At 46.6% G+C, this 25,565-nt stretch overlaps 1 protein-coding gene across 4 annotated transcripts in view; it reads left to right on the top strand.

Moving 5' to 3' along the window:
* Limk2 (LIM domain kinase 2) overlaps positions 1 to 25,565 on the top strand; it is a 77,259-nt gene that overhangs the window by 35,406 nt on the left and 16,288 nt on the right. For 3 of the 4 annotated variants that reach the window (XM_008841018.3, XM_017800112.2, XM_017800114.2), the window contains 5 exons: positions 18,767 to 18,902; positions 20,521 to 20,630; positions 21,348 to 21,536; positions 23,907 to 24,012; positions 24,352 to 24,548. In XM_008841018.3, the coding sequence (XP_008839240.1) occupies positions 18,767 to 18,902; positions 20,521 to 20,630; positions 21,348 to 21,536; positions 23,907 to 24,012; positions 24,352 to 24,548 (738 nt within the window). Of the gene's footprint in view, positions 1 to 9,477; positions 9,886 to 18,766; positions 18,903 to 20,520; positions 20,631 to 21,347; positions 21,537 to 23,906; positions 24,013 to 24,351; positions 24,549 to 25,565 lie in introns of those variants that run through there. The other variant, XM_008841019.3, reaches the window with a different exon arrangement.

The following is a 25,565-nucleotide window of genomic DNA, read 5'->3' as shown; positions in this document are numbered from 1 at the left end:
CTAGAGCTACAAGTGTGCATACCACCATGCCTAACCTTGAGAGTGTTGCCTACCAAAAGGTCTTAAAGTGGTACCTGTATAGGAAATTTGGGAGCTCTGGTTTTAGTTGTCAATTTATAGGTGGACACTAAAGTCGATAAACCATCAAGGTGTGTCTGTACCTCTCTGGGTCCTGTTTCTACACCTAAGGGCCAAAACCTAGGTCTGTGGGTGGTTACGCAACCAACCTAGCTCCTTTCAGCATTGACCTAATGGGTGTGGAATTGTTTGCTCACCTAATCCTTTTATCAAAGAAGAACTTGAAGAGCAGAGAGGTTTAATGGCTTGACTAAGATCGTACAGTAAGCCTATTGTTAACCAGGGCGGGTTCTCAGGTCTCTTCTATAGGCAAGGACTCTTCTGGCATTGCCTGGGCATTTATTGACATGTCCAAAGGATATTTCCCCAGTGCAGTCAGGAGAATGTCCCTGTGAACACAGCATTTAACACCGAATAGCAAACATTAATTTTTATTGTTGTTTGGTTCCCTCCCCTCTGGTACTGAGGATCCACCCAAGGCCTCAAAGGTGCTAGGCAAACATTTTCACTAAGCCACATCTCCAGCCCCTGAATTTCCTAACATTAGCATCACAAAGCAACCGTGGGTGATTATCTAGAGGGGTCACTATCCAATTCTATGTGTACTGCCCATACAGAATGACCAAGTCCATAGAGATGAGGCCTCAGGACAAAGGCACAGTCTGCTGATAGTGAATACTGGTTGGCCAGCAAACTCAATGTGAACATACACACAGCCAGCTGTACTGGAGGCATAAATGCCTGTTCAAGCAGCTAAGCTGACAGCTGAAAACCAGCATTTTCCTTGTTGTTTCAGACTTGTCCTGATCTTTGAAAGCCTTCTCTTGCTTAAATGCTTCTGATAACCCTTCACTGCACATGAGCTTCTCTTTAATTACACAGGTCTGGTCTTTAGTGATCTAGCCCTATACTCTCTCACCATCCCGGGCTCCTCTGTGATCACTGCCTACATGTGCCTTTCTTTGTAGTTATGCCTCTGCTCAGTGTTGTGTGAGCATAACAGGCTCTTTTATGCCTCAGTGCATTTGCACATGTCGTTCCTTCAAGCTGGAAACCTCTTGTCTGCCTGGCAATCAGCCTGCTACAGTTAGCCAATACATCATGTCCTCTGTGGAAGAGCACCTCCCCCCGAAGTCCACCCTCCCCACCAATCAGAAGAGACTTTTTCACCCTCCTTGTTATCTTCCTCATACTTGAGTTATAGCTCTGTCAGTATTTGTTTACACATTTAGCTACACTCTTCAAGTATAAAGTTTTCAAGGGTAGAACCATATCAAATTCATCTTTGCATCCCACAGCTTAGCAGACTGCCTAGAATGTAGCAGGCTCGAGTGTTTGCTGGTAAATTTGTGAAATGATGTTTTGGACACTTGAGTAAAGCCCTTCCAATATGAACCTTCATCACCTCTTTGCTATGCAGTGTTCCCCCCAGGCAAGAGCTTTTCTTTTGAGGTCAGCAATAGAATAAGACCGTAGTCTATAAATGCCATCTGAGTGTAAACCATCAAAGCCTGAGGCCTCCAGAGATAGCATGCATGCCTGATGCTGCCATGGCAGCTCACTATACTATTTTGCCTTGTTTCTTTCTTTTTCCCCCAAAGGCTAGAACCCTGTTCTTCCCTCTCTAGGTAGTGCCAGAGGGGCTTTTTCTTCAAGCTCTTCACCATTACCAAACTATCCCTGAGCACCTCATGTCAGACTTGCATTAAGGCTGTTTTCTTCTGTATAACATATTCTGGCTCTGCCTTCCTGACAGTGCTCTGAAACACTTGTGGTGAGATCAGAGTGTGCACCATTCCACTCAGTGGTACTGACTCTTGTAGAAGCAGCAATTGTTTCTGAAGTTAACAATGTATATTTGTTTTGAGGTTGTTCTAATTCCAGAGGGTTATGTGTCTGTGTCTGTGTCTATGTCTGTGTTTGATGGACATGAACCCCAGGGCCTCATGCATACATATATAAAATATTTTTTAAAAAGAAAGAAAAATATTACTGTAATCAAATAGCAAGTATATAATAGTTATTTAAGGTATCCTAGAGTCCAAATACTTAGATTAAATTCCAGCTCTGTCAAGTCTTTATGAGTATATTGCCTGCATGTATGTAAGTGCACCCATGTTGTGCAGTGCCTGTGGAGGTCAGAAAAGGGTCTCAGATCCCCTGGAACTGGAGTTATGGATGGTTGTTAGCCGCCATGTGGGTGCTGGAAACTAAACCCAGGTCCTCTGCAAGAGCAGCCAGTGCTCTTAACTGCTAGGCCATCTCTCCAGCCCCAATTCTTAAACACATGACTTTGAACAACAGTCTCCTCTGTTGGAGAAGACCCTTCATTCCATCACATGTCAAGAGGAGATGACAACCCTAGCCATGATAATTAAACGCCACCTCTTGCCTGGCTCATGGAACTCAGTCCACGTTGAAAACTAAGCATCCACTACTTTTTTGGGAGGGAGGAAAGTGGGATCCAGCATGTTGCCCACACTGATCTTGAACTTCTAGGCTCAAGTGATGCCACCATACCGGCTTAAGAGATCAATGTTAATCAGATATGGAAGGAAAAGAGAATAAAACTTGGCATCTGGATAGAACTTTATTTAATCCAATCTCCTTGTTTTACTTTACAGCTCATGAAGTTGAAACTAGGAATGGCAAATAGGAAGCCCAAGATATATGATAGTACTTGACTATATGATACAGTACCCTGTCATATGATATAGTACCCCATCATATGATACAGGTCCCATCACGATACAGTAGCTTGTCATTTGATACAATGCCTTGTCATATGATATAATACCCCATCATATGTTATATACCCCAACATATGATATAGTAACTTGTCATACAATACAGTACCCCATTATATGATATACTGCCCATCATATGATATAATACTCTGTGATATGACATAGTACCTATCATATGATATAGTACCCCATCATATGATATAATACTCTGTCATATGACATAGTACCCATCATATGCTATAGTACCCCACCATATACAGTACCCCATCATATGATACAGTACCCAATCATATGATACAGTACCATGTCATATGATATAGTACCCATCATATGATGCATTCCGATTTTTAGTCTGGAGAAATATTCCAATACACTGAAAAAAGGGTGTGGAGGAGTGTTGGTGTAGTGATGGAGCTACAGTGGATAACTTTAGAGAAACTGTGGAGAATGGGGGCAATTTAATGACTGGTCCTCCCATGCCTGTTAGGTACTAAGAGAAGTCAAATTAGAGAAATCAAAACAGAAGTGGTTGACTGGGGATAAAGAGCGGCTGGAGTGATGACTCAGTGGTTAAGGGCACTGGCTGATCTTGCAGAGAACCTGGGTTCAGTTTCCAGCACCCACATAGAGCTAGCAACCATATATAACTTGAGTTCCAGGAGATCTGACACCCTCTTCTGGCCTCCAGGCATTGCACACATGTGGTACATTTATATACATGCAGGCAAAACATATAATAAGGTAAATAAGGCAAAACTCATAAAATAAGAATAAATAAATTAATTAAATGTTTTTAATGGGGAAAAGAGATCTTGGAAAAAGTAAATTTATAGTCATTTTGTTTATGTTCACAAAAATTCTGGACAGATGATGGGTAAGGTGGGCATAAACAATTGGAAAAGGAGCTGATCGCTCAGACTCTGCAGGAAGGAATTGGTAAATGGTTTGCTGGTCAGGAGATTTTTCTCTTGGATTTCCCAGGCATTTGATAGACTCTCTCATGATATCCTGACAGTAAAACCTGGGCAGAAAACCTAGAAAATGGGATACAGGAGTTCAGCACATCTAGTACTGTGGGCCCCTGTATCACAGAGGCAGGATTACTGAATCCTTGTTCAGGCTTGTGTAGAGGAAAGGCTTTGAGAACAGCAAACTCTCCTTTTACCTCAGTCCTGTCCTGCTGTGCTGGATTTACCCCTAAAGAGGCTGTGAGGAACTCAACTTGTAAACATAAAAGGTCCTTTGTAAACTGAAAATACTTTATAAACATTAGTTATCCCTCTTCTATGACTGTAGTCATATTGAAGGATTTACTGTGTACCTCACTAAGCCTGTACTGTGCCAATACCTAATTCCTAGCTCCTGCCCTCATATAGTTTGATAATGGTAGTGGACAGATGTGGACACAGAACTTTTCCTGTATAAGAGCTTGGACATGTTACGGGAACCCTTTCTAAAGGAGAGTGAATGAATGAGTGTGCCATTGTGTCCTGTTGGGCAGAAAGGACAGGACGCTGTAGAAAAAGCTAAGAGCAGAGGTGTGCTAGGGAAAGCCAGATGTGGTCTGGGTGGGATGTGGCCAAAGCGGCATCCCTGGTGGGGTAACTGAAGTGATAGCCTCAGGTCTTGAGTACAGTGTACCTGCCAGGCTTTGCTGTGGGATGACAGTACTGGGGTGGGGGGGGGAGTGTGAGGGATTTGCTCTGAAGCTACATGACCTCTGTTCAGCAGAAAATTTTAGTAAACTGTGTGCTGTGTGCAAATGGCAGAAGATGCATGCTTTCTCGTTCCTGCCTCTTGTTTCACTCCTCTAAAGGTGAAGCTGATAAGCAGGTGGAAGAATCTTGCAGATTTTCTCCAAGGATTTACTATATGTACTTGGAAAGTGGTTTGGATGAGGGGAGGCACAGCAGTAAAAATTCAGAGGTTAGTTCCAGCCAGGCATAGTGCATGCCTGTAATCTCAGCTACTCAGGAGGATGAGGCCGGATGATCACAAGCACAAGGCCAACCTGGGCTGCAAATGAAACCCTGTCTCAAAATTAGAAGAAAAATGGAGAGATGGCTCAGCAGTTAAGAGCACTGGCTGCTCTTGCAGAGGACCTGGGTTTGGTTCCCAGCATCCACATAGTGGCTAACCACAGTCTATAATGCCAGTTCCAGGAGATCCAGTGCCCTCAAGTATTGCAGGACACAGGTGCACTTAGATACCTGCAGGCAAAACACTCAAACACATAAAATAAAAATAAATAAAAAATTAGAAGAAAAAAGTAAAAAGAGAGCTGGAGATGTATAGCTCGGTGGTGGGGTGCTTCCCTAGCATCTCAAGAGGTCCTTCCTAGTTCAGTCTCTCCAGCACCTGCTTTTTTTAAAAGTGCATAGAGTCCCTCAGAGTTCCTTTCCCTGGATGGAGTCCTCCCCACCAATAGAGGGCCTCACACAACAAACACAAGTCCCTGAGATTTGGATCATTTGTACAGAGCCGCCTTCTAGGGTGAGAATGGGGTGAGTCATTCATTTACCTCATTGATCACTTGGGGCTGCCGGCTTTGAAGGTATTTATTCTTCAGCCTGTCACAGCTGCAGATACCTTCTAGCTCCCATGCCTCAGCTGGCTCCCAGAAATCAGTTTGCTCAGCTTCCCGCCAAGTTTCTTGAAATGTGCAGGAGATTGGCACCTCTTGTTGTTATTGCCAGCCCAGGTGCCTCTAGCACCTGTGACTGTTGGCGCCCCTCCCAGCCATCCCAAGAACCCATAAGAGCAGCCCTCCCTTTCTAGGCCTATTTCCAAGGACAAAAGGGGAAAGCATATCTTCCAATGTGACTTTTCACCTCCTGGTTCTGAGCGACCTGGACACCTTGAAGTTGGCCCTAAGGAATCACGCACTTGGATCTAAGCAGCCAGCAGCTTATCACATCTGGCGATTGATCATTCAAAGGCCCTTCCTGAAAGCCAGATTTATGGGTCAGACGCATTCCACCTGGAAGAGACTTCTGATTCAGCTCAGAATGTGGGGAGATGGCTGCCGCTCTTCCAGGGGGAGGCACTCGTCATGACACCGAAAAATGCTCTTACTGGTTCCCCACTCACCCACCCACCAAATCCTTTGTAAGGAGAGTGGAGAGAGCAGGGTTGCAGCCTTCTGCCTGCATTCCTAGACACCGACTCATTGCACCCGCCGCCACTGTAGCATTCGAGCTGTGTGAAATGTCAAAAGGAGTTATGCTTATGGGCTCCCTGGCCCGGGTCTCTTTGTGGCTTGTTTTCTTCCCTCTACACTCTGTTCATCAGATGGAAATCAGAGGGTGCAATTAGAAGATAATTTGCTAGTTCCAGATTTAATTTGGGGGCTCCCTCCTTGCCTGATCAAATTACAGGGGAACATAACAGACTTTTGGTTCAGTAGCTAGGAGGAAAAAGAGCTCCCAGCCCTGCAGCCTGGGGCAGTCCTTTCAGTGTCCTGTGTGTTATTCTTCCCTTCCACCCTACTCTACCCCCTCTATGGCTCTTGTGTGGCCTCCCAGCCAAGATTCTGATTCCTTCAAGGCTAGCCCAAGGACTTTAATCTCAATTTAAGACCCAAAAGTAACAGGGAACCCACTGGTACCCCATAGGGATGAAAAATGTTGACGCTGGAAGCTATTTAGAGCCCTAACCCAAGGCCCAGACAGAGGCAGGGACTTGCTAAAGGCCACATAGCTAGCCGATAGTAGTTGTAACAGTAGTCTTAATGATATTAACAGCTAACATTTATCAAGTCTAAATGTGTTCCAGACGCAGTGCCAAGGGCTTACGTAGAGTGCATTGTTGCATTCAAACCCAGACAGTCTGGCTCTGGGCCCAGGCTGCACTCCAGCATGGTAGAGTGCAGTCTATACTGTCTAGCTTAGGTTCAAACCCTGGCTTCACTTCCTAGTTGTTCAGCTGGATGACTTCAGGAAAGCAATTTAACCTATCTAGGTTCCTTCTTTTCTGAAGAAAGAGTTAGTTATAACACCAACTGATAGTGGGGATTAAACTTCACTCACAGCACTGTAGGCAATGCGTGGAACAGGCTGAATGCCCATCCAGCACTCACTCCACATTGGGGCTTCTGGGACTGGAGCGATGTCTGTGTGGTAGTAGATGTCAGAATTCTGCACAAATTCCAATGCCATGCCTGGACTGTTAGAAGTGGTACGTACACATGATGGCTGATCTCTGTGGCCCTAGAATGCAAACCAGTGGGCAGACTGGCCCGTTGCCTATTTCTGTACTGTCTATGATGTTTACATTTTCAAATGGAAGCCAAAGACCATTTCATAGCACATGAAAATCGTACCAAATTCAAATATCAGTGTCCACAAATAAAGTTGTATTGAAACATGGCCACATGTTTGTTTGCATTTTACATATGGCTGCTTTGGTGTTATAACTGAAAGGTTGAGTCATTGTGATAGGCCCTGTATGACGTATAGAACCTAAAATATATGGCCTCTGACCCTTTACAGAAAGTGTCCTGACCGCTGGTCTAGAGACATACAGCCTCATTATAAGATATTTGTTTTCAAGCTAGTGATAGTCCCCTCAGAACCCAGTTTTCTCATCTGTTAAATGAGTGTAATATCTGGCCTATACAATGGCAATTTTAAAATGATAGAAAAATAGGTGCAGGCACTCAACACACAGCCTGGAACACCTACATGCTCAGTAAATGGAAGCTTATTACCAGGATGCGAGCCTAGGCTCTCGTCACACTCATTGTGGTTTGTGTGCCCAGCTGGAGAAACGAGAAAAGGTCTTCTTGTCACCGGGTACCACTTTTGCCATGGAGTTTTCAAGTCACAGTTCACAATGGTAGAGAGCTGCTGCTGGGTGACTCTGGCTCTTCCCAGTGGAAAGGGGCGTGCAATTGGTGGGAAAGCGCCTGTGTCACAGCCTCAAATCCATCAGTGAGATCTGGGTGTTCCCTGTCTCTTCCAGCAGTCTTGTTTTCCCACTACAGTCCTGTAGACTGGGGGATACTGGGTCTTCTTCACATAGGCACTGGTTTGGTCAGTCCCACAGCCAGCTCTTCAGGTGTGCTCCCATTCCAGACCCCTGGGCCCATCGTTCTCCTCGGCACCTCAGACCATTATTCCATCTGCTCATTTCTTGGTTTGAGATGTGTATTTACCATTGGACACTGTCCTAGCTTCTCTGTTGCTGTGATAAACACCATGACCCAAAGCAAGTTGGGAGAAGAAAGGGTTTATTTCAGCTTGCACTTCCCAGTGACAGTTCATCCCAGAGGGAAACCAGAGCAAGAACTCAAGGCAGGAACTGGAGCAGAAACCACAGAGGAAGGCCTCTTTCTCTCTTTTCTTTCTTTTTTTTATAATTAAATAAAAATTAAGACAAGGTCTTGTGGCTGGACATGATAGCACACACCTTTTATCCCAGCACTCTAAAGGCAGAGGCAGGCTCTGTGAGTTCAAGGCCAGCCTGGTCTACATAGTGAGTTCCAGGTCAGCTGGGGCTACAGGGACACCCTGTCTCAAAAAGTAAAAAATAAATAAATAAATAAATAAGGTCTCACTGTGTACCCCTGGCTGGCCTGGAATTCACAGAGTTCCTTCTGTCTCTGCCTCCTGAGTGCTGGAATCAAAGATGTGACCAGCCCTCTTCTATTGTTCTTGTACCACCCAAGCCCACCTAAGGATGGTGCCGCCCACACTGGGCTGGGCCCTCACACATCAATCATCAATTAAGACAGTGCCTCACAGACAGGTCCACAGGCCAGTCTGATCTAGGCAATTGAGGGTTTTATTGTAAATTTGACACCACTGCCTACCGAGACCAAAGCCTGGCTTCTGGGAATGAATGAATGAATGAATGAATGAATGAATGAATGAATGAATGAATGAATGAATGAATGAAATGAATGAGAGTACACAGGTCACCTGGGTTTCAGTTGCTGAGGACTTTTGAATAGGCAGACAGAAGCTGGATAGCTCTGGATCATGGGGGTCTGCATTTAAATTCCAGCCCTGCCACAATTGGCTTTTTGACCATCAGTGAGACACCTAATCTCTTGACACTTCACTGTCCTAGTGTTTAAAGTGGGGATAATCCCCCTTGCAGTGCCTGCCACATGGAGACGTCATACTCCGGGCCCTGTTTCCTTATCTGCAGCACAACCCTGCCCCAGAGTGGAAATGGCCAGCTTCCCAAGGGCCTGCTCTTGGGGCTGTCCCAGACCAGTCAGAGGGAGAAAGTGGATGGGAACCCTAACACCAGGAGAGAACAGAGACCAGTCCAGTGCTGAGGAGGGTACTCAAGACCTGCCTCCCCTGCTGGAGGCTCCCCCGCCCCCTCCTGGGGGCGTGGCTCTGCCCGGAGGTGGCATCCTGTGCTTTTTACCTCAGCAGAATTAATGTCCTTTAAGGCAGCTCTTCAAGCTGGGGACATTTGAACTCGGGTGTGTTGGCCCTCTTGCGCTGTCCTCCCCTGAGCTGTGGGGTGGATGGTCCTCCAGCCCCAGTTATTGTCTACAGAGCTGCTTGCAGCCTCGCTCCGGCCCCAGCTCCACCCCTTGCTGCAAGGTCTGTTTCCTAACAGCTGCTCCAACCACACACCTCGGTTCTGCAGGAGCCCCTCCTCTTCCTCCCTCCCTCATTCAGGGTGGGTGGGACTGAAGGACAAGGCTAACTTGACAGCAGCGCTTCTTTTTTAGCTAGTCACCGGCCCCTGCCCAAAATGCCTGTGTATCTGTAGCCTGAGAAGGAGAGGGTTCCCGGGGAGTCCCGAGGGGCCAGGAGCTTCCGAGAACCAGGGAGGAGCCGCCCCAGCCATGTGCCCCTGCGGGAATCTGCCAGGGGGCCAGGGGCCTGGAGTCCTCTCTCTCCCACTGCTCCAGAGGCAGAGGTGAGCACCCGGCCGGCCCAGAGGTGCCACAGCCCAGCCTGTCATGGTGGCGGTCTGCAGCCGGCCTGAGGCACTCCCAGTCGGGTTTGCAGCTGAGCCTGTTTGTCTGGTGTGGGAAGAAGATGGGGAGTTACTTGTCTGTCCCGGCTTACTTCACCTCCAGAGACCCCTTTAGGTGAGTCTCCTCCCTGGCCCCTGGTCCCGAGGGGAGGGCAGTGGCCTTCCTGTTTCTCCTCTGACTTCACTTATCCCTTGACCATTGGTTCTACCAGGCAGAAGCAGAAGAGCTTACACCAGAGCAGAAGTGGCCTGGTGAAGGCCACTCCTGTGCCCCGGAGACGTGGAGGCAAAGAATGAACACAGAAGAAGCCCCTGGGGAGCCCTGGTTCCCCTTCCCAGACACACCTTAGTGCTACTGTTTCTGGGGAAAGCACAAATGGGGTGCTGTTCTTGTAACTCACATGTCTTACCCACAGGCTGTGGGGCCTGCCCAGGAATTTGTCCAAACAAGCAGGATGGGCAGGTTTTGCCAAACTCAAAGCTGGTAGGGCCTGGGTGTGGGTAGCCTGGTACACACTGGGTTATGGTATAAGCGTTTGTTCTCCTAATGACAGGTACATTTGCCCCTGGCCTTGGAGGGCTTCTGAGCTCACAGAAGAGTGGGGTTTCTGGGGTGTCCTGTCCCCAGAACTGAGTGTCTGCAGGGGTAGTGCCTCTATGGGGCTTCTCAGAGGGAAGTGTAGAAACTTTCTTCCTCGACCTGTCTTTCTTTGCCCCACCCCACCTCCAATAGAAACTCCCCAGGGGGTTTCTGGCCCTCTGGGTCCCTTCTGAATATAGCCATTCCTGACTGGGGTGAGGCTTGTTTCTATTCTTTGGGAGTTGTTGTTCCAAGGGCTACCTCCCCCTCATCCCAGTGGTCCTGTTTAACTGTTTTTAGCTTCCCTAACCCATCTTGGTGGCTAGATCTCACTACTAGGATACTAGCCCGGTGTCTGTTCCTAGTCAGACAATGCAGGCTACCATGTTTCACTGAATGACAGCCCCCTTGTAGACTGGTGGAAGCATCCTGACTTGAGAGAGGGGAACTGGTCATGGCTACTGACCATAGCAAGCATCCTGCTAGGCACTTTATCCTTTCATCTTGCAAGTCTAAAGAGATTATGTAGCTCCCTTTTACAAATGAGGCCACCTGTTTCAACAGAGGTAATGTGCAAGATCTCCCTAGCTGGCTGGTTTTGTCTTTCAGGACTTTTCTTCTTTGGGGGTGGGGGCTGCTGCTCCCTCCCTCCATGTCTCCCCCAGAGACCTGTTCTCAGGTTTGCTTTCCTCTCCCAGCAGAAAGCAGGGAGAAGGGATATTTGTCCAGCTTATTGAAGAGAGTCTTTTCTGCATTACCTATGAGAGTTGATCTTAAGTTTAGAAGGTAGATTTTACCTCCTGGAATCAAAATGCCAAGTGTCACAGTAGCCACTTGTTCAGGTCCTCAATGTACCTCTTAGTCCTGGAAAGGCATCTCAGGGGAAGGGTTGTTCTTTAGCCACTAGAACAGTGTGCCCTTTTGAAGCTTTGTGGTGATCTCTCCTGGAGTCGGAACTAGAGCACATAATGAACTTTCAACGTGGACTTTTGAGGACCAGGTTCCCAGGGCCTCCCAGGTCCAACTGTCCTTTGTCTTATTCTGCCCTGGCCTCTCTGGGAAACCTGATGACCTCACCTCCATTCCCCCAACCTCTGTTTGCCCAGCTGGAGTCAAAGGACACTGACTTGCCATAGACCCTCTGCCCTCTCCTAAATGAGAGGCCACATTCCTGAAGCACTACTGAAGCCAGCACACAGCCTGGGCCTGGGGGAAGGGACCATCCAGACCTGCTTTCCAAGGTTTCAGGCTAAGTCATTACCTGGTCATAAAGCTACCTTTGCTGTCAGCTCCTCCTTTATTGTAGGGCACCTTGAAGCTCTCCTCTATGACCAGTACCTGTCCCCTCCTGAGGCCTCAATTTGCTCCTAGGCAGAATGCAGGGATTAGACTTCCTGGGCTCTGAACCAGAACCCTTTCTGGATTCTGTCAAACAAGTTAAGTCCTTGACCTTTAGGCCTCTGGAGGAGTAAAGTCCATAGGAGTTCTGGGGTTGTGGTTGCAAGGAAGGTGATGCAACCAGATTCCATGGGGACGTGATCAGGCGTGACCATGTGAGGGAGGGGAGAGGGAGCAGGGAACAAAGAGTATAATTTCTGTGTCCTGCACACCTCTGCCTGGCAGGCCTCACTCTAGCAGAGAGTGCATCATCTTCCCTGCCCGTGCCACTGATGTGAGGGCCATGATGTAATCTTAGGGGTGCTCCCAAGCAAGGAAACACCTCAAATTGAAGTTTACAGAAGAGGTAAATTAGGGAGTGACTTTTCTTGTGTGGTGCTGGGGATTAAACCCAGAGCCTTACACATTTCTAGGCCAGAGCTCTACTGCTGAGCTATATCCCTAGGCAAGGGAGCAACAGTGTCTCACATCTTTAAAGGAATTCCGTTTTATAGAATTTCCCTTAATGTCCAACATTGATTTAATGAGCTTGGTTTATACATTATCTCTTGGAAACAAGCACATCTTTGTATTCTAAAGCAACCCATGTTTAAAAAGAAAAATTATTCAGCTTAGCAGTAAACTTTGGCAGCTGCCTTTGGTCTTTTGAGACTGTCTTCATCTGAAAAATGAAGGACTTGGATCAGGTGAATGGTTTCCAACTCTAACTTATTTGGCTCCGTGAATATACAAACTTCTTTACCTTTTTTTTAAATTCCCAAATAAAGGAAGCCCTATCTTAAGCTGTGGCACAACTGCACAAATTACTTGAACCTACAGGTTTCCTGGTTGTTGGTTGGAACTACATCAGCACACCCTGGCAACCACTTCTTGCTGAGAGGTTTGGTTATTTGAAAAAAATAAATAAATAAAACAACAGGATGACAACAAGGAGCTGGAGAGATAGCTTGCCAGTTAAGAGCACTGGCTGCTATTGCAGAGGACGCAGGTTTGATTCCCAGCACCCACATGGTGGCTACCAACTATCTATAACTCCAGTTCCAGGAGGATCTGATGCCCTCTTCTGGCCTCTGTGGGTATTTCATGGACAGGTGCTTTTTGGCCATGCACATGCACATAAAATTTAAAAATAATAAAAAAGACAGGATGACAACATATTCCATAATGATTACAGTTTAGTTGACAGACTGTTTCAATCCAATCCCCAGGTCTACAGGAAGAGGCAATAAAGGGCTCTTTGGTGGTCAGAGCCTGGACTCTGGTGGACCAGTATCTGTAGGCCCCTGTCACACCTGCCCCTCTGGGCCCTGGGGGACAGTTGGCACCCCTTCTCATGGTCCTCCAGGCCATGGCAGAGGCGCTTCTTTTTCTTTTCAGCCTAGTCCAAACTCAGAAGCAAGAGGCTGGAAAGAAGCAGCTGTAGCTGGCTTCTCAGAGATTAAGGATGAGCATCCAGCCCGGCCTTCCCTGGGACATGGGAGGCTCATTCTTTAATATATGTAAATCTGCAGAAATGATGACTCTTCAGTTTCCTTACTCCATGCGGTTGAGAATTTATCTGTAAACACTTGGGTGTGTGTGAAGGTGGGGCTATCTCATTTGACTTTTCCCAGCACAGCGCCTGTTTGTTCTCACACATTGTTGATGTAGTCATGATGTCCTGATTGATAGGGATCAGTTAGGTTTTAGAGCCTTCCTCTACTTACAGAACCCTGTTTGGTAAGAAGCAGACTTCATTGCCCCGGCATGGGAATGAGAAAGGTCTGTGCCCGTTTGGCCTTGCTGTTCTCAAATTGGAGTGAATACTTACTGGCCACCTGCTGTGGGCGCAGCTTCATGTGGGGCATTTTATACCTCATGTAATTTTCACAACTCTAAGATGTTAGATGAGGTACTGAGAGCCATTAGTAACTGGCCTTAAGTGGTAGGTAGGAAGTGACAGCTATTTGTGAAAAATCTCTGCTGATTATTGATGTATTCTCTGCAAATTCAGATCTGAGTTTGGATCCACACTGACCCACTGAAGTGACCACCAGATTCTCATTCACTTTGTGTCTGGCCAGGTCATCTGTAATGTTTTAGAAGAGAGGTTTCTAGATAAAACTTCTGTATGTGGCCTTCTCTGTCATCTCCTCTGAAGTTAAAAAAAAAGGTTTTTTAAAATTTTATGTGTATGAGTGTTTTGCCTGCATGCATGTAAGTGTACCACATGATGTATGCAATATCTGCAGAGGCCAGAAGAGGGCATTGGATACCCTAACACTGGAGTTATAGATGGTTGTTAGCCACCATACAGGTGCTGGGAACTGAACCCAGGTCCACTTGCAAGAGCAGCCAGTGCTCTTAACTACTGAGCCATCTCTCCAGCCTTTCTCTTAAGGTTTTTAGCTCTATATACTCTGACAGGAGACTTTGGTGACCATAAACCTGAGCCCTGAGCCCTGACTCCAGCTTTAACGCTCCTAGCTGGGTGCTTTAGGGTCTGTAGCCAGGGCCAATTTTGACTTTTACTTAAAGCTTTCAAAAACTGAAAGCTAGGGGGAAAAAAATGCTTTAGCTTTGGAAAGAACACACAGTAGTCATGGCTTCTGAGAGTCTGTGGTGGTACCTTGCATTTCCAGAGTGTGTTTTGGAGCCCTTAATGGACAGACACAACTACTAGGGAACAGAACACTGGTAAATGGCTGAGAATTAGTGGTACCATTTGACATTAACTGTTTGAGCTAAAGGAGAAGTAGAAGTATCATGAAGGGTTAGCACTCAGACATGAACGGTCAGGGTTCCAGGCTCCTGGATGGCAGAGACAAGAATCCTGAAGCCTAGCTGTTAAAACAATGCTATGCCACTCAGGTGCGCTACGGTGGAGATGGCTTCCTAGCCAGATACACATGGGTTCAGGTCCCAGCATCATCACTTATGTGGACAACTTTCCAAAATAACTTGACTTTGCCTTTGCTTTTTGGCCTTCTGATCTGTAAAACAGGGATGATTCTTTCACCTTGCACAGTTTGGATCAGGATTAAAGATAATATAAGGAAGGTACCTCATACAGTGTCTAGGGTATGGTTGGCATTCAAGTAACAGCAGATATTGTTAATATCTAAGCTCCAACTTTAAAGTTTCCAGTGACCTGAGCCCACTTGTGTTCTGTGACAAAAACGGAGCTGAAGGGACCTATAGCCAATCTGTCAGCTATTCACCTTCCTGTTCAGAGACACCTGTGGGGGTGACTGACTTTGGCTATGTTAGCTGGCTCTACCCTTCAAAGGCATTCCCTGACACAGACATGCCTTGGTGATGTCGCACTCCAGCCAGGTGTTATTCCCAGCAGATTGTTGTGGCTGTCTCCTTCATGCCTGCACTCGTTTCTCTGCCTGCTCCCTTGCCTGGCTAGAGCTGCCTGCAGTGAACAAAAGCAGGATATTGGCAATAGAAAGGAGGGTGTGTTCTGGTGCTCCCATGCCCTGCGGTGGCGCACATACCATTGAGAGGGTGTAACAGAGCCCAAGCCTGCAGTTGGGTGCAAATATGTCTACACTAGCTTTTCTGTACCATTGACTGGAGAGACAGGGAACCTTTGTGCTCCCACCTGGGCTGCTGGCTCTTGCCACTCCTGCATCATTTTCTGTTTGAGACATCTGCTGCTGCCTATTCTGCCTAGCCCTTGGCTTAGAGGCTGAGTGTACCAAGAATAAATAAGATATTGCCTCTGTACTTCACAGTCTGGTGTACAGGAAAGGTGCTTAGGAGCATTAAGGCAGAAGGCAGGAAGGACGCCCTTGTTTCTAGTGCTGGCTCCCTGATACACACCTCACAGTCATTAAGAACCACATTTAATCCACATGCCACCCTGAGAGTTTGTGACCATGGTACCGTTTCACAGATGAGAAAGGGACTGGCCCGGGATCACTTGGGTGGTGGAGTAGTTCTGAGACTGGAGCCTCAGGTCTAGGAAAACAGACATAGCAAATTGAGGGGTCCGGGGGATATTCTGTCTATCATTTGATAAGTGAGGAAACAACCCACAGAAGGAAAGGGGTTTGTCCAAGGGTATGTAGTGCCCAAGAACTTGAACTTGGCTCTCCTGATTGAGAGCTCATCATGCTTCTAAGGCCCTTCATATGCATGTGTTCTCTATATCACGCCTAGTTCACAGGAGCCTCATAAGACAGGTAGAAATGCCTCAGAATCAAAATAACCAGCTAGTGTATCTGAGCACCCAGGCGGATTGAGCACTCCACAAAGACAAAGGGCTGGGTGCTGCTTCCCCAGCCTCCCTAGCTCAGCCTCCGCAGCTTTCCACAGCTACAACCTGCCTATCTCCTTCTATCTCGAAGTGCCCAGAAGGAGTAGCACTCACTGTGGCCTCTCACCTTGCATCATTTTGTTTAGGCTGTCTCTTCCAGAAATTGGGGTAGGGCACTTCGGATCTGTCTCATATATCTGCATTGCCTAGCAAGTTATTATAACTTACCTTGCAAAATGCTTTCTCATATATAAGTTAACTTATTCAGTCCTCAAATTGACTTCTTATAATAGGGTGCTATTAGTTATATTTGGTCAACAAAACTTCCAAGGGAACTTGTATAAGCTGGACATGGTGGCTCAGGCCTGTAATCCCAGCACTTGGGAGACTGAGGCAGGAGGATTGCTGTGAGCTTAAGGCCAGCCGGAGCTATATACAGAATGAGACTATCTCAAAAAACAAAAATAAAGGTTATCCAAAGCTACCCACCTAATAACGGTGACTATCAAATAATATATGAGCTTCCATTACTTATCTGTGTCATTTTTAATTGCAGTTAACATTTATTGTGTTCCTATGATACCAGACCTTTATATAAGCTATCTCTATTCCTTCAATATATATTGTTTCATTAATTTTCACAACAGTCCATTTTATAGATGAGGAAATGATCAGAGAAGTAATTGCCCAACGTACTGACCAGGCATAATTAGTAAATGTAGGACTGGTCCTCCCAGGGGACAACCCCATGCTCTCTCTGAGAAGCAAAAATGTAGCTACTGTACATGGCACAGTATCTTTGACACTTGGCATAGGAAGTCTAGCTGGCACAGTGGTCGATGCCTGTAGTCCCAGCTACTTGAGAAGCAGAGGCAGAAAGATCCCTTGACCCCACAACCAGACTGGACAACATAGTAAGACCCCATCTATAAAAAAGAATGCAGAGTCTAGCTAGAAGGAAGGGATGGTTAGTGGTCAGGGAGCTTTTAGCTTTGTACACTGGAGGCTTAGAAAGGAGGAGGAGGCTGTCTGCAGACAGGGCCCAAGAACCATTGACTGAGAAGTGAAGTTTCCTAGGCATGTGACAGCAATTATTCTTATATCTAAGAAAATTAATAAAAATTTCATAATATAATCTAATAGATAGCCCAAATTAAAGTTGTTACCAAAATTATTGCTCAAAGCTGTTTCCTTTTTCAGTTTAAAGTTAAATCTAGGCTAAGGTGTTGGTTACTATGTCTGTGGGCTTTCTCAAATCGGTGTGTATGTACGTCAGTTTGTCTTTGCACCCTCATCAGAAAACATTAAGAACCTTTAATAAGGTTCACAACTGAAAAGCAGCTCACATTTCATTGGAAATCACACTAAAAAGTATTTAAAGCTGTTTACACTATAATGCTGAAACTTATAAAGTGAAAAAATAAGGTATAAATAAGCTCTATGGAAAAATCTTTTTTTTTTTTTGAAACAAGGTCTCCCTGTAGCCACAGCTGACCTGGATTCGCTAATGGAGACCACCTGCCTCTGCCTCACAGAGCTCCACCTGCCTCTGCCTGCGGATTAAAGGCCTGTGCCACCACACCCGGCTTATGGAAAACCCTTAAATTGTCAGAAAAGAATTCTGGCTCCTATTACCAAAAAATGTAGAGAGAGAGAGAGAGAGAGTGTGTGTGTGTGTGTGTGTGTGTGTGTGTGTGTGTGTGTGTGTGTTGGTATCAGTGCTGTTCTAAAACCTACAACTCCAACTCAAGTGGGCTTTTTCAGAATTTGTCCAGTAGTTGGAGGCCAGTTTGGACAGCATTGTGAGAAATAACTTGAGACTATCTCAAAAAAGGAGAGAGGAGAGAGAATGAATATGAATGATGGGCAGAGTTGAAAGCCATCCTTGGCTACGTAAAGAGCTTCAGGCCTGCCTGGGATACCTGAGATCCTATCTCAAGGAAAGAAGGGAGGAGAAGGGAAATAGAAAAAAAGAATGTGCCTGAATTACAATATATACTTGTATGAAATTTTTCAAAAATATATTTTAAAATCAGTGTGGCACATATGCCTGTAATACTTGCACTTGTAAGGTGGAGGCAAACAGATCAAAAATTTAAGGTCATCCTCAGCGTGGGCTGCATGAGACCCAGTCTCAAACAAATAAAACCAAACCAAAGCAAAAAAAAAAAACAAAAAAAACCCTGTCTGCACTCACTCCCCATATCAACATCTTAGAAGAGTTAAAACTTAATTACCTTATAGAGTGGTCGGCATTCTGGATTTGCCTAATGAATCTTATTATGCTTAACTTTTTTTTTTCCTCCTTAAGAACATCATAATTTCTTGAGTGATGACTTGGTTTTGAAGTATGGAAGTGATTGAACTTCTGTCAGTTATTGAACCATCTGTCTAGATCAAAGGTTCTTACCTGGGGCCATGTGTGGACCTGAGAGACTCCTTGATACCTGCATACCCCATAAATAAATTATACATACATCTTCCTTACATGTGAATTTTTCTGGGGGAGGTTTCTTGGCTATTAGTGAGTTCGTAGAGGACTTCAGGACCCAAAGCCTCTGTTCACTGAGGCAGGCAACACCAGCTGGTTTCTGGAGCCTTGTTCATTCTGAAGTGACTTTCCTTGGGGAATTAGCACTAAGCTGTAACTTTCTTCCATCCTGGCTTTGGTAGAAGAGAGGACTGTCCATTTTGTGGTCACACCAGGGAGCTGTGCACAGCCTATGGGCCTGGTTTCCGAGATCCAAGAGCATTTCTTTTCTTGCCCTGCAGATGTTCAGAATGCCAGGATTCCCTCACCAACTGGTACTATGAGAAAGATGGGAAGCTCTACTGCCGCAAGGACTACTGGGGAAAGTTTGGGGAATTCTGCCATGGATGCTCCCTGCTAATGACAGGGCCTGTCATGGTGAGTGAGCCCCTGCACCTCTACCCCTGTTGGTCATTACACCCACTTCCAGTTCCCCATGGCCATTCATTCATCTTTTAGGCTCTCATCAGCAAGGACATCTCCCTTTATTAATTCATTCAATCATAGGAGTCTCTTGAGCCCTTATTAAAAGACAGTTTCGCTCCTTCTCTCTGTTTGATCTGTGATAGCTGTGCTCTCAGTTTTGAATGAATGAGTTTATTAAATATATAGCAAACAAACATAAAAGAATACATAGTGAGTAGCAGATAGAAGCAGCAGATAAATAGCAGACATCACCATTTCAGACCTTTATAACGTCCAGCAGAGACAACTGAGGTGGCCCAATTGAGAGAGAGCAAGCAAAAGGTTACATCCTCAGATCTGGGACTTACAAACATCCAGCAGAAATAGACTGGGGCAGCCCCATTGAGGGAGCCAGCTGAAATTCTCAAAGGAGAGCGTCCTAGGCAGTCATATGTCTCCTCAGGTACAGCTTCCAAGTGAAAGAACAGATTACTGCAGAAAAACAACATCAAATTGAGCACTCACATCATCCAGCAGAAACTGACTAGGGAAGCTGAGGCAGCCAACTGGCGTCCCTAACAGCGTGCTCTCCTTGGCTGAGCGCCCCATGACTGAACTTCCAGCTTCTCTTTCCCACTGCAGGCTTTTTTATCTCATGAGATAATAATAACCAATTGGGAGTGGTTTACCTTCTCACTATTCTCAAAGACAAAGTTTTAACTTGTGGGCTGTTTTCTTCCCTCCCTGTCACACAGTTAAGGGTTCTTGGAGAACCCTTTGAGGCAAACATGCTTGGATGTGAAATGAAGTGACCAACCCCCTTTCAGAGCTAGCTTCTCAGTGAGCTCAACAGCCCATGACAGTTTACCATATAATGTACTCAAAGACTTTACAGTGCACTGTTGGGAGTATGGGTAGGCAGGAAGGAGAGGTGCCATAGAGTGGGATGAGAGCCTTAAAGGAGAGTATGGCTGGTTGAAAAGAGGATACACCTCTGTCATGTTCAGGGACTCCAGTGGAGAGAACTCAGAAAGGGCTGGCAGAGAGAGGTTCTACTCCATAGCCACACTGCACAAGGAATTCGAGCACAGGCAGAATTACCAGCTCTGCTGGAGGAACTAAGAATCTTTCCAGAGGAAATAATTACTTTTGTTTGTTTGTTTTTTGAGACAGGGTCTCCCTGTAGCCACAGCTGGCCTGGAACTCACTATGTAGACCAGGATAGCCTTGAACTCACAGAGATCCGCCTGCCTCTGCTTCCCAAGTGCTAGGATCAAAGGCATGTGCCACCACACCTGGCGGGAATGATTACTTTTGAGGACATGTTCTCATGACTAAAACCAAAACAGTTTATTTTGGGTTTTTTTTTTAATGTCAAAAATGACAGAAAGTATCTATCTGACACTTCCTCTGGAAGGTCTAGGGCAGAAAGTGAAAGACTGGACTTGGACTAGATCTGCAGATCTTTACTTCAAAAAAGTGGATTTTAGCGGCTGGGATCAGAATTCCCTAATTAGAGGCCACTCACCTACCTCCATCCACTCTGACAAAAATGATAACCCCATTCTGTGCCCTTCCCATCTGCCCACAGGTGGCCGGGGAGTTTAAATACCACCCAGAGTGCTTTGCCTGCATGAGCTGCAAGGTGATCATTGAGGATGGGGATGCATATGCCCTGGTGCAGCATGCCACACTCTACTGGTAAGATGGTGGCCCTGTGTTCCTTCCCAGTAAGAGCAGCCAAGAGAAGACAGGAAGCATTGTGAGTTGGATGGAAAGACTACTGGAGTGGTCAGAGCTCTGGATTGCTATCTAGAGTAGTGCTATTAATAGAATCTCTTTTCCTCCATCCTGACCTCACAGGATGAGCCCCACATTAAAGCAAAGACCCCCCCCCCTTAGAGCTCACCCACCCACCCTATCTACATGTCTTGATCAACAAAAGAAGTCAGCTGGAGACTGGGAGGAGGACAGAGGCTGGGGCAAGGCTCTTACTGTAAGTAAAAGCAAGGGCAAGAAAACCCAGACCATATCACTCCTCAGGCCAGGGTTCCTCCCAGCATTCCACCTGTTGCCGTCCCAGCTTGCCACCCAAGTCCTAGAATCATTCTGAGCAGCATTGAGACTCATAGCAAAGAGAGTACTGGTGAGCTGGACATGGTGGTGCATGCCTTTACTCCTAGGGCTCGGGTGACAGAAGTGGGTAGATCTCTGTGAGATTGAGGCCAGCCTGGTCTACATAGGGAATTGTAGGCTAGCTCAGGCTACAGGGAGACCCTGTCTCTAAAGAAATAAATTAATACAGAGAAAGAAATATTAAGGCTGAGTATGTTGCTTCAAGCCCTTTGCTGCAGTGGCTGCTGGGGGCTTCCACATGGGCCTGCATGGTCTCATCTCCCTTTGTGCCTCTCTCCCCAGTGGGAAGTGCCACAATGAGGTGGTGCTGGCACCCATGTTTGAGAGACTTTCCACAGAGTCTGTCCAGGATCAGCTCCCCTACTCCGTCACGCTCATCTCCATGCCAGCCACCACCGAGTACAAGCGTGGCTTCTCTGTGTCTGTGGAAAGCGCCTGCTCCAACTATGCCACCACCGTGCAAGTGAAAGAGTGAGTATTGTGAGAGCCTTATAGCAGAGGTTCTGGATCAGCACCCACGGGGGAACTGTACAGGGCTCAGAGCTCTGAAGGGACTTCCTGGAGCTCCCTTCATCCTCACTTTTACCTTTCTCCTGATGTACCCTGTGCTGCAGCCACACCTGGGCCTTGGCACTTACTGTTCCCTCTGCCCAGGCTGCTTCCCACCAGATACTTGAGGCTATATTCTCATCAGGTTTCAAACTGTGTTTGCTCCCTGATCTGGCTTGATGTGTATTAGCTTGATTATCATCTGTCCTCCCCACTAGACTGTGGACTCCAAAAGGAACTTGCTTTGTCTTGTTCATACTGCCTGCCAGGGCCTGGCATTAGTAGACAGCCGTTGTTTGTTGTTTCATTGGTTGAGGGTATGAGTGGAGGAAGGAGAAAATGGTATCCATGACCTGGTTCTAGACCCAGGACTAGAGGAGAGACTGTGTTCAAGGAATACCAGTAATGAGATATTGGTGCTCCATTACCCTATGAAGCTTAGCTGTAGTTTTTCTTTTGTTTTGGTTATTTATTTATTTATTTATTCTTTTTGAGACAGGATCTCCCTGTAGCCCCTGGTGGCCTTGAACTCATACTGATCCACCTGCCTCTGCCTCCCGAGTGCTGAGATTAAAGGTATGTACCACCACTCACAACGTTTTTTTGTTTTGTTTTGTTTTTCAATTTTATTTTTTGTTGGTGGTCTTTTTGAGACAGGGTGTCCCTGTAGCCCCAGCTGTCCTGGAACTCACTATGTAGACCAGGCTGGCCTTGAACTCACAGAGATCTGCCTGCCTCTGCCTCCCGAGTGCTGGGATTAAAGGAATGCGCCACCACGCCCAGCTTTGGTTTTTTTGGTTTTTTTTTTTTGTTTTTTTTTTTAATGTATGAGTGTATTATCTGTATGTATGTAAGTGCACCTGTGTTGTACAATGCCCACAGAGGTCAGAAGAGGGTGTCAGATTCCCCTGGAACTGGAGTTATATGGGTGCTGGGTACTGAACCCAGATTCCCTATAAGAGTAGCCAGTGTTCTTAACTACTGAGCCATCTCCAGCCCCAGTTGTAGCTTTTTTTAAGATTCCTTCTTTATTTTATGTATATGAATGTTTTGCCTGTGTGTGTGTGTGTGTGTGTGTGTGTGTGTGTGTGTGTGTACACTACTTGTGCTCCTGGTGTCCACAGAGGGTAAAATCTCCTAGAACTGGAGTTAAGGGAGGTTATAAGCTGGCATGTATATGCTGGGAACTGAACCCAGGTCCTCTGCAACAGCAGCAATTGCTCTTAACCACTGAGTCATCTCTCCAGCCCTGAAAATTTTTTGTCTTTTAAAGACAGGATCTCCCTGTAGCCCTAGCTGGCCTAGAACCCATGGAGACCTGGCTGCCCTCAAACTCACAGAAATATGCCTGCCTCTGCCTCCTAAGTGCTGGGATTAAAGCCGTGTACCACCATACCCAGTTCTGAAAGTTTGGGGTTTTTTTTTTAAGGAAGAAAGATTCATTTTGGTCCACAATCCAGATTTTAGTCCATGGTCATTTGGCTGCATTGTTTCTGGGCCTGTGTTGAGATAGTAAAGCTGCTCACCTTATGGTGACTGATGGGCAGAGGAGGAAAGAAAGAGGAGAGAGAGTGCTCTGTAAATATTGATACTTGCTGTCTGTTGGATGTGAAGCTGAATCTTGTGGTTAGGCTAGGTCAGTGGTTACTAGGGTTGAGAAGTCGGGAAGAGGTAAGGTCTATTCTATAGCCTCAGTGGATGAAAAAGGGAGGGAATTGTGTTAGGGGCAAAAGGAGAAATGTCTGCAGAGGTTGGAGTCTGTGACTGTGTTTAGTGTAGGTTGAGAGTAACCCAGGAGATGGCTGTTAATCATGGAAGGCCATGACTGTGAGGATCCAGCAGATCCACTAAGGGATTTAAGTAGCAAGGTGATATAACCAGATGAGCATTTTAAAAGGCTCACTGGTGTGGAGGTTGGATAGCAGAGGGGAAAAGCCTAGAGGATGGCACACTGTTAGTAGGCTGCTCCAGTAGTCCAGGAAGGAGATGTTGGTAACTATGGTGATGGAGAGAAGGCAGGATTCTCAGAAGTGGGTGGGGGTTGGAGGAAAGAAGGGAGGGATTTGAGGGACCTCCAAATGGGGAAGATGTCCAGGTTTCTGGCTTAGGCCACTAGGTGAGTGGCAGTGCCCTTCACTGAGAAGGTACGTTCTGGGATGGATACTGCTCTTTGGTTGGGTGGCCTGATGTTATGGCCACTGGGCACCTGGCACTTAGTGAGCTTTCCCTCTACAAATGGTCAGGTAAGTTTTTAGGATGCCTTGACCATGCCTCAGCTCTTGTCTGTCTTAGGGTCAACCGAATGCACATGAGTCCCAACAACCGTAATGCCATCCACCCTGGGGACCGCATCCTGGAGATCAATGGGACCCCTGTCCGCACACTACAAGTGGAGGAGGTATAGTGTGTGTCCAGTCTGTCTCGTGGGGGTAATACACAGAAAAGGCCTTCTAGAAGATCCAGCCTTTACCTTTTTCTACCATCTGTTTGTCTTAGCACCGAGCCTATGACTACTAGTGAACTGGGTCAGCCTAACAAGTTCCCAGGGCAGTAGAGGTGGTCAGACAGGTGGGGAAGTGACAAGATGCCAAATAGAGGGCACTAGGTGCTTGCTGGCAACTGGAGGCCACCCATAAGCAAGTTGAGCATTAGTTACCCTCTGGTTGGACTGTTAGCACTGGGTAGCCTGGGATAGGGCAGCATGTAGGAGCCAACCTTACATTGCTTTTGGCCATAGGTGGAAGATGCGATTAACCAGACAAGCCAGACGCTCCAGCTGCTGATTGAACATGACCCTGTCCCCCAGCGTCTGGACCAGTTGCAGCTAGATGCTCGGCTCTCTCCCCACATGCAGAATACTGGACACCCCCATACCCTCAGCACTGTGGACACCAAGGAGAATCAGGAGGGAACTCTGAGGAGACGCTCCCTGAGGTGCCCCCTCTAATCCAGGCTCCTCTGTCTCATGTCTGTGTTGTCTTTTGAAGGCCAGCAGCATTAGAAGGGAAAATGGATAGCCAGGATAGGAGATGAGGATTGTGCTAATGCAGCTGCCCTGTGGGATTCACGGTTCATAGACAGAACCTATGTGCCAAGTTTCCTTAGAAACCAGAGGTTCAGAAATCTGGTATGGTAGTATATTGCTGTAATCCCAGCATATAGGGATCCTCTGAGGCAGGAGGATCAGGAGTGTAAGCTTGCTAGGGCTGTATAGTGAGACCCTATCTGGAAAAAGAAAAAAACAGCTGTGCTCATGTCTGTAATTCCAGACTCGGGAGGCAGAGACAAGAGGATTACCTTGAGTTAAATGACCAGCCTGGGCTACAGTGTGAGGCCCTGTCTCAAAACAGAGAATCTGGCTGGGGAAATGGCTTGGTAGGTGAGACCACTTGTTTTGCAAACATAAGGACTTGAGTTTGGATCCCAGCACCATGTAAAAAGCCAAGGGTGGCTATACACATGCATGTAACCCCAGCACTGTAGGGAACAGAGACAGGAGGACTGGACTGATGGTGCTTGCTGGCTTCCAGCCTTGCTCCCATTCAGTGAGAGATCTGTCTCACAGGAATAAGATGGAAAGATCAATCAGGACAGTTGATGTCCTCCCCTGGCCTCTGCATGTATACACAGCTACAGGCACCTGCGCGCGCGCACGCACACACACACACACACATAGAGGATCAAATTCTGTCCATTAAATTCCTGAGCTAGGCAGGAAATGGCAATGCTCAACCTTAAAGTCCCACAGAGGAAGTGTGGTGCTCACAAACAGAAATAGGGAAACAAGTGGGATCTTAGAAGTATACAAAAATGGTGAAGAGGGACTGGAGAGATGGCTCAGCAGTTAAGAACACTGACTGTTCTTGCAGAAGACCTGGGTTTGAATCCCAGCACCCACATGGCAGCTATCAACTGTAACTCCAGTTCCAGGGGCTCTGACAGCCTCTTCTG

Source organism: Nannospalax galili, unplaced genomic scaffold (assembly GCF_000622305.1).
Source record: "Nannospalax galili isolate Female #2095 unplaced genomic scaffold, S.galili_v1.0 scaffold259, whole genome shotgun sequence".
NCBI classification, from domain to species: domain Eukaryota; kingdom Metazoa; phylum Chordata; class Mammalia; order Rodentia; family Spalacidae; genus Nannospalax; species Nannospalax galili.
Note: the sequence above shows the minus strand (reverse complement) of the source record. Positions and strands in the feature narration are given on the sequence as shown.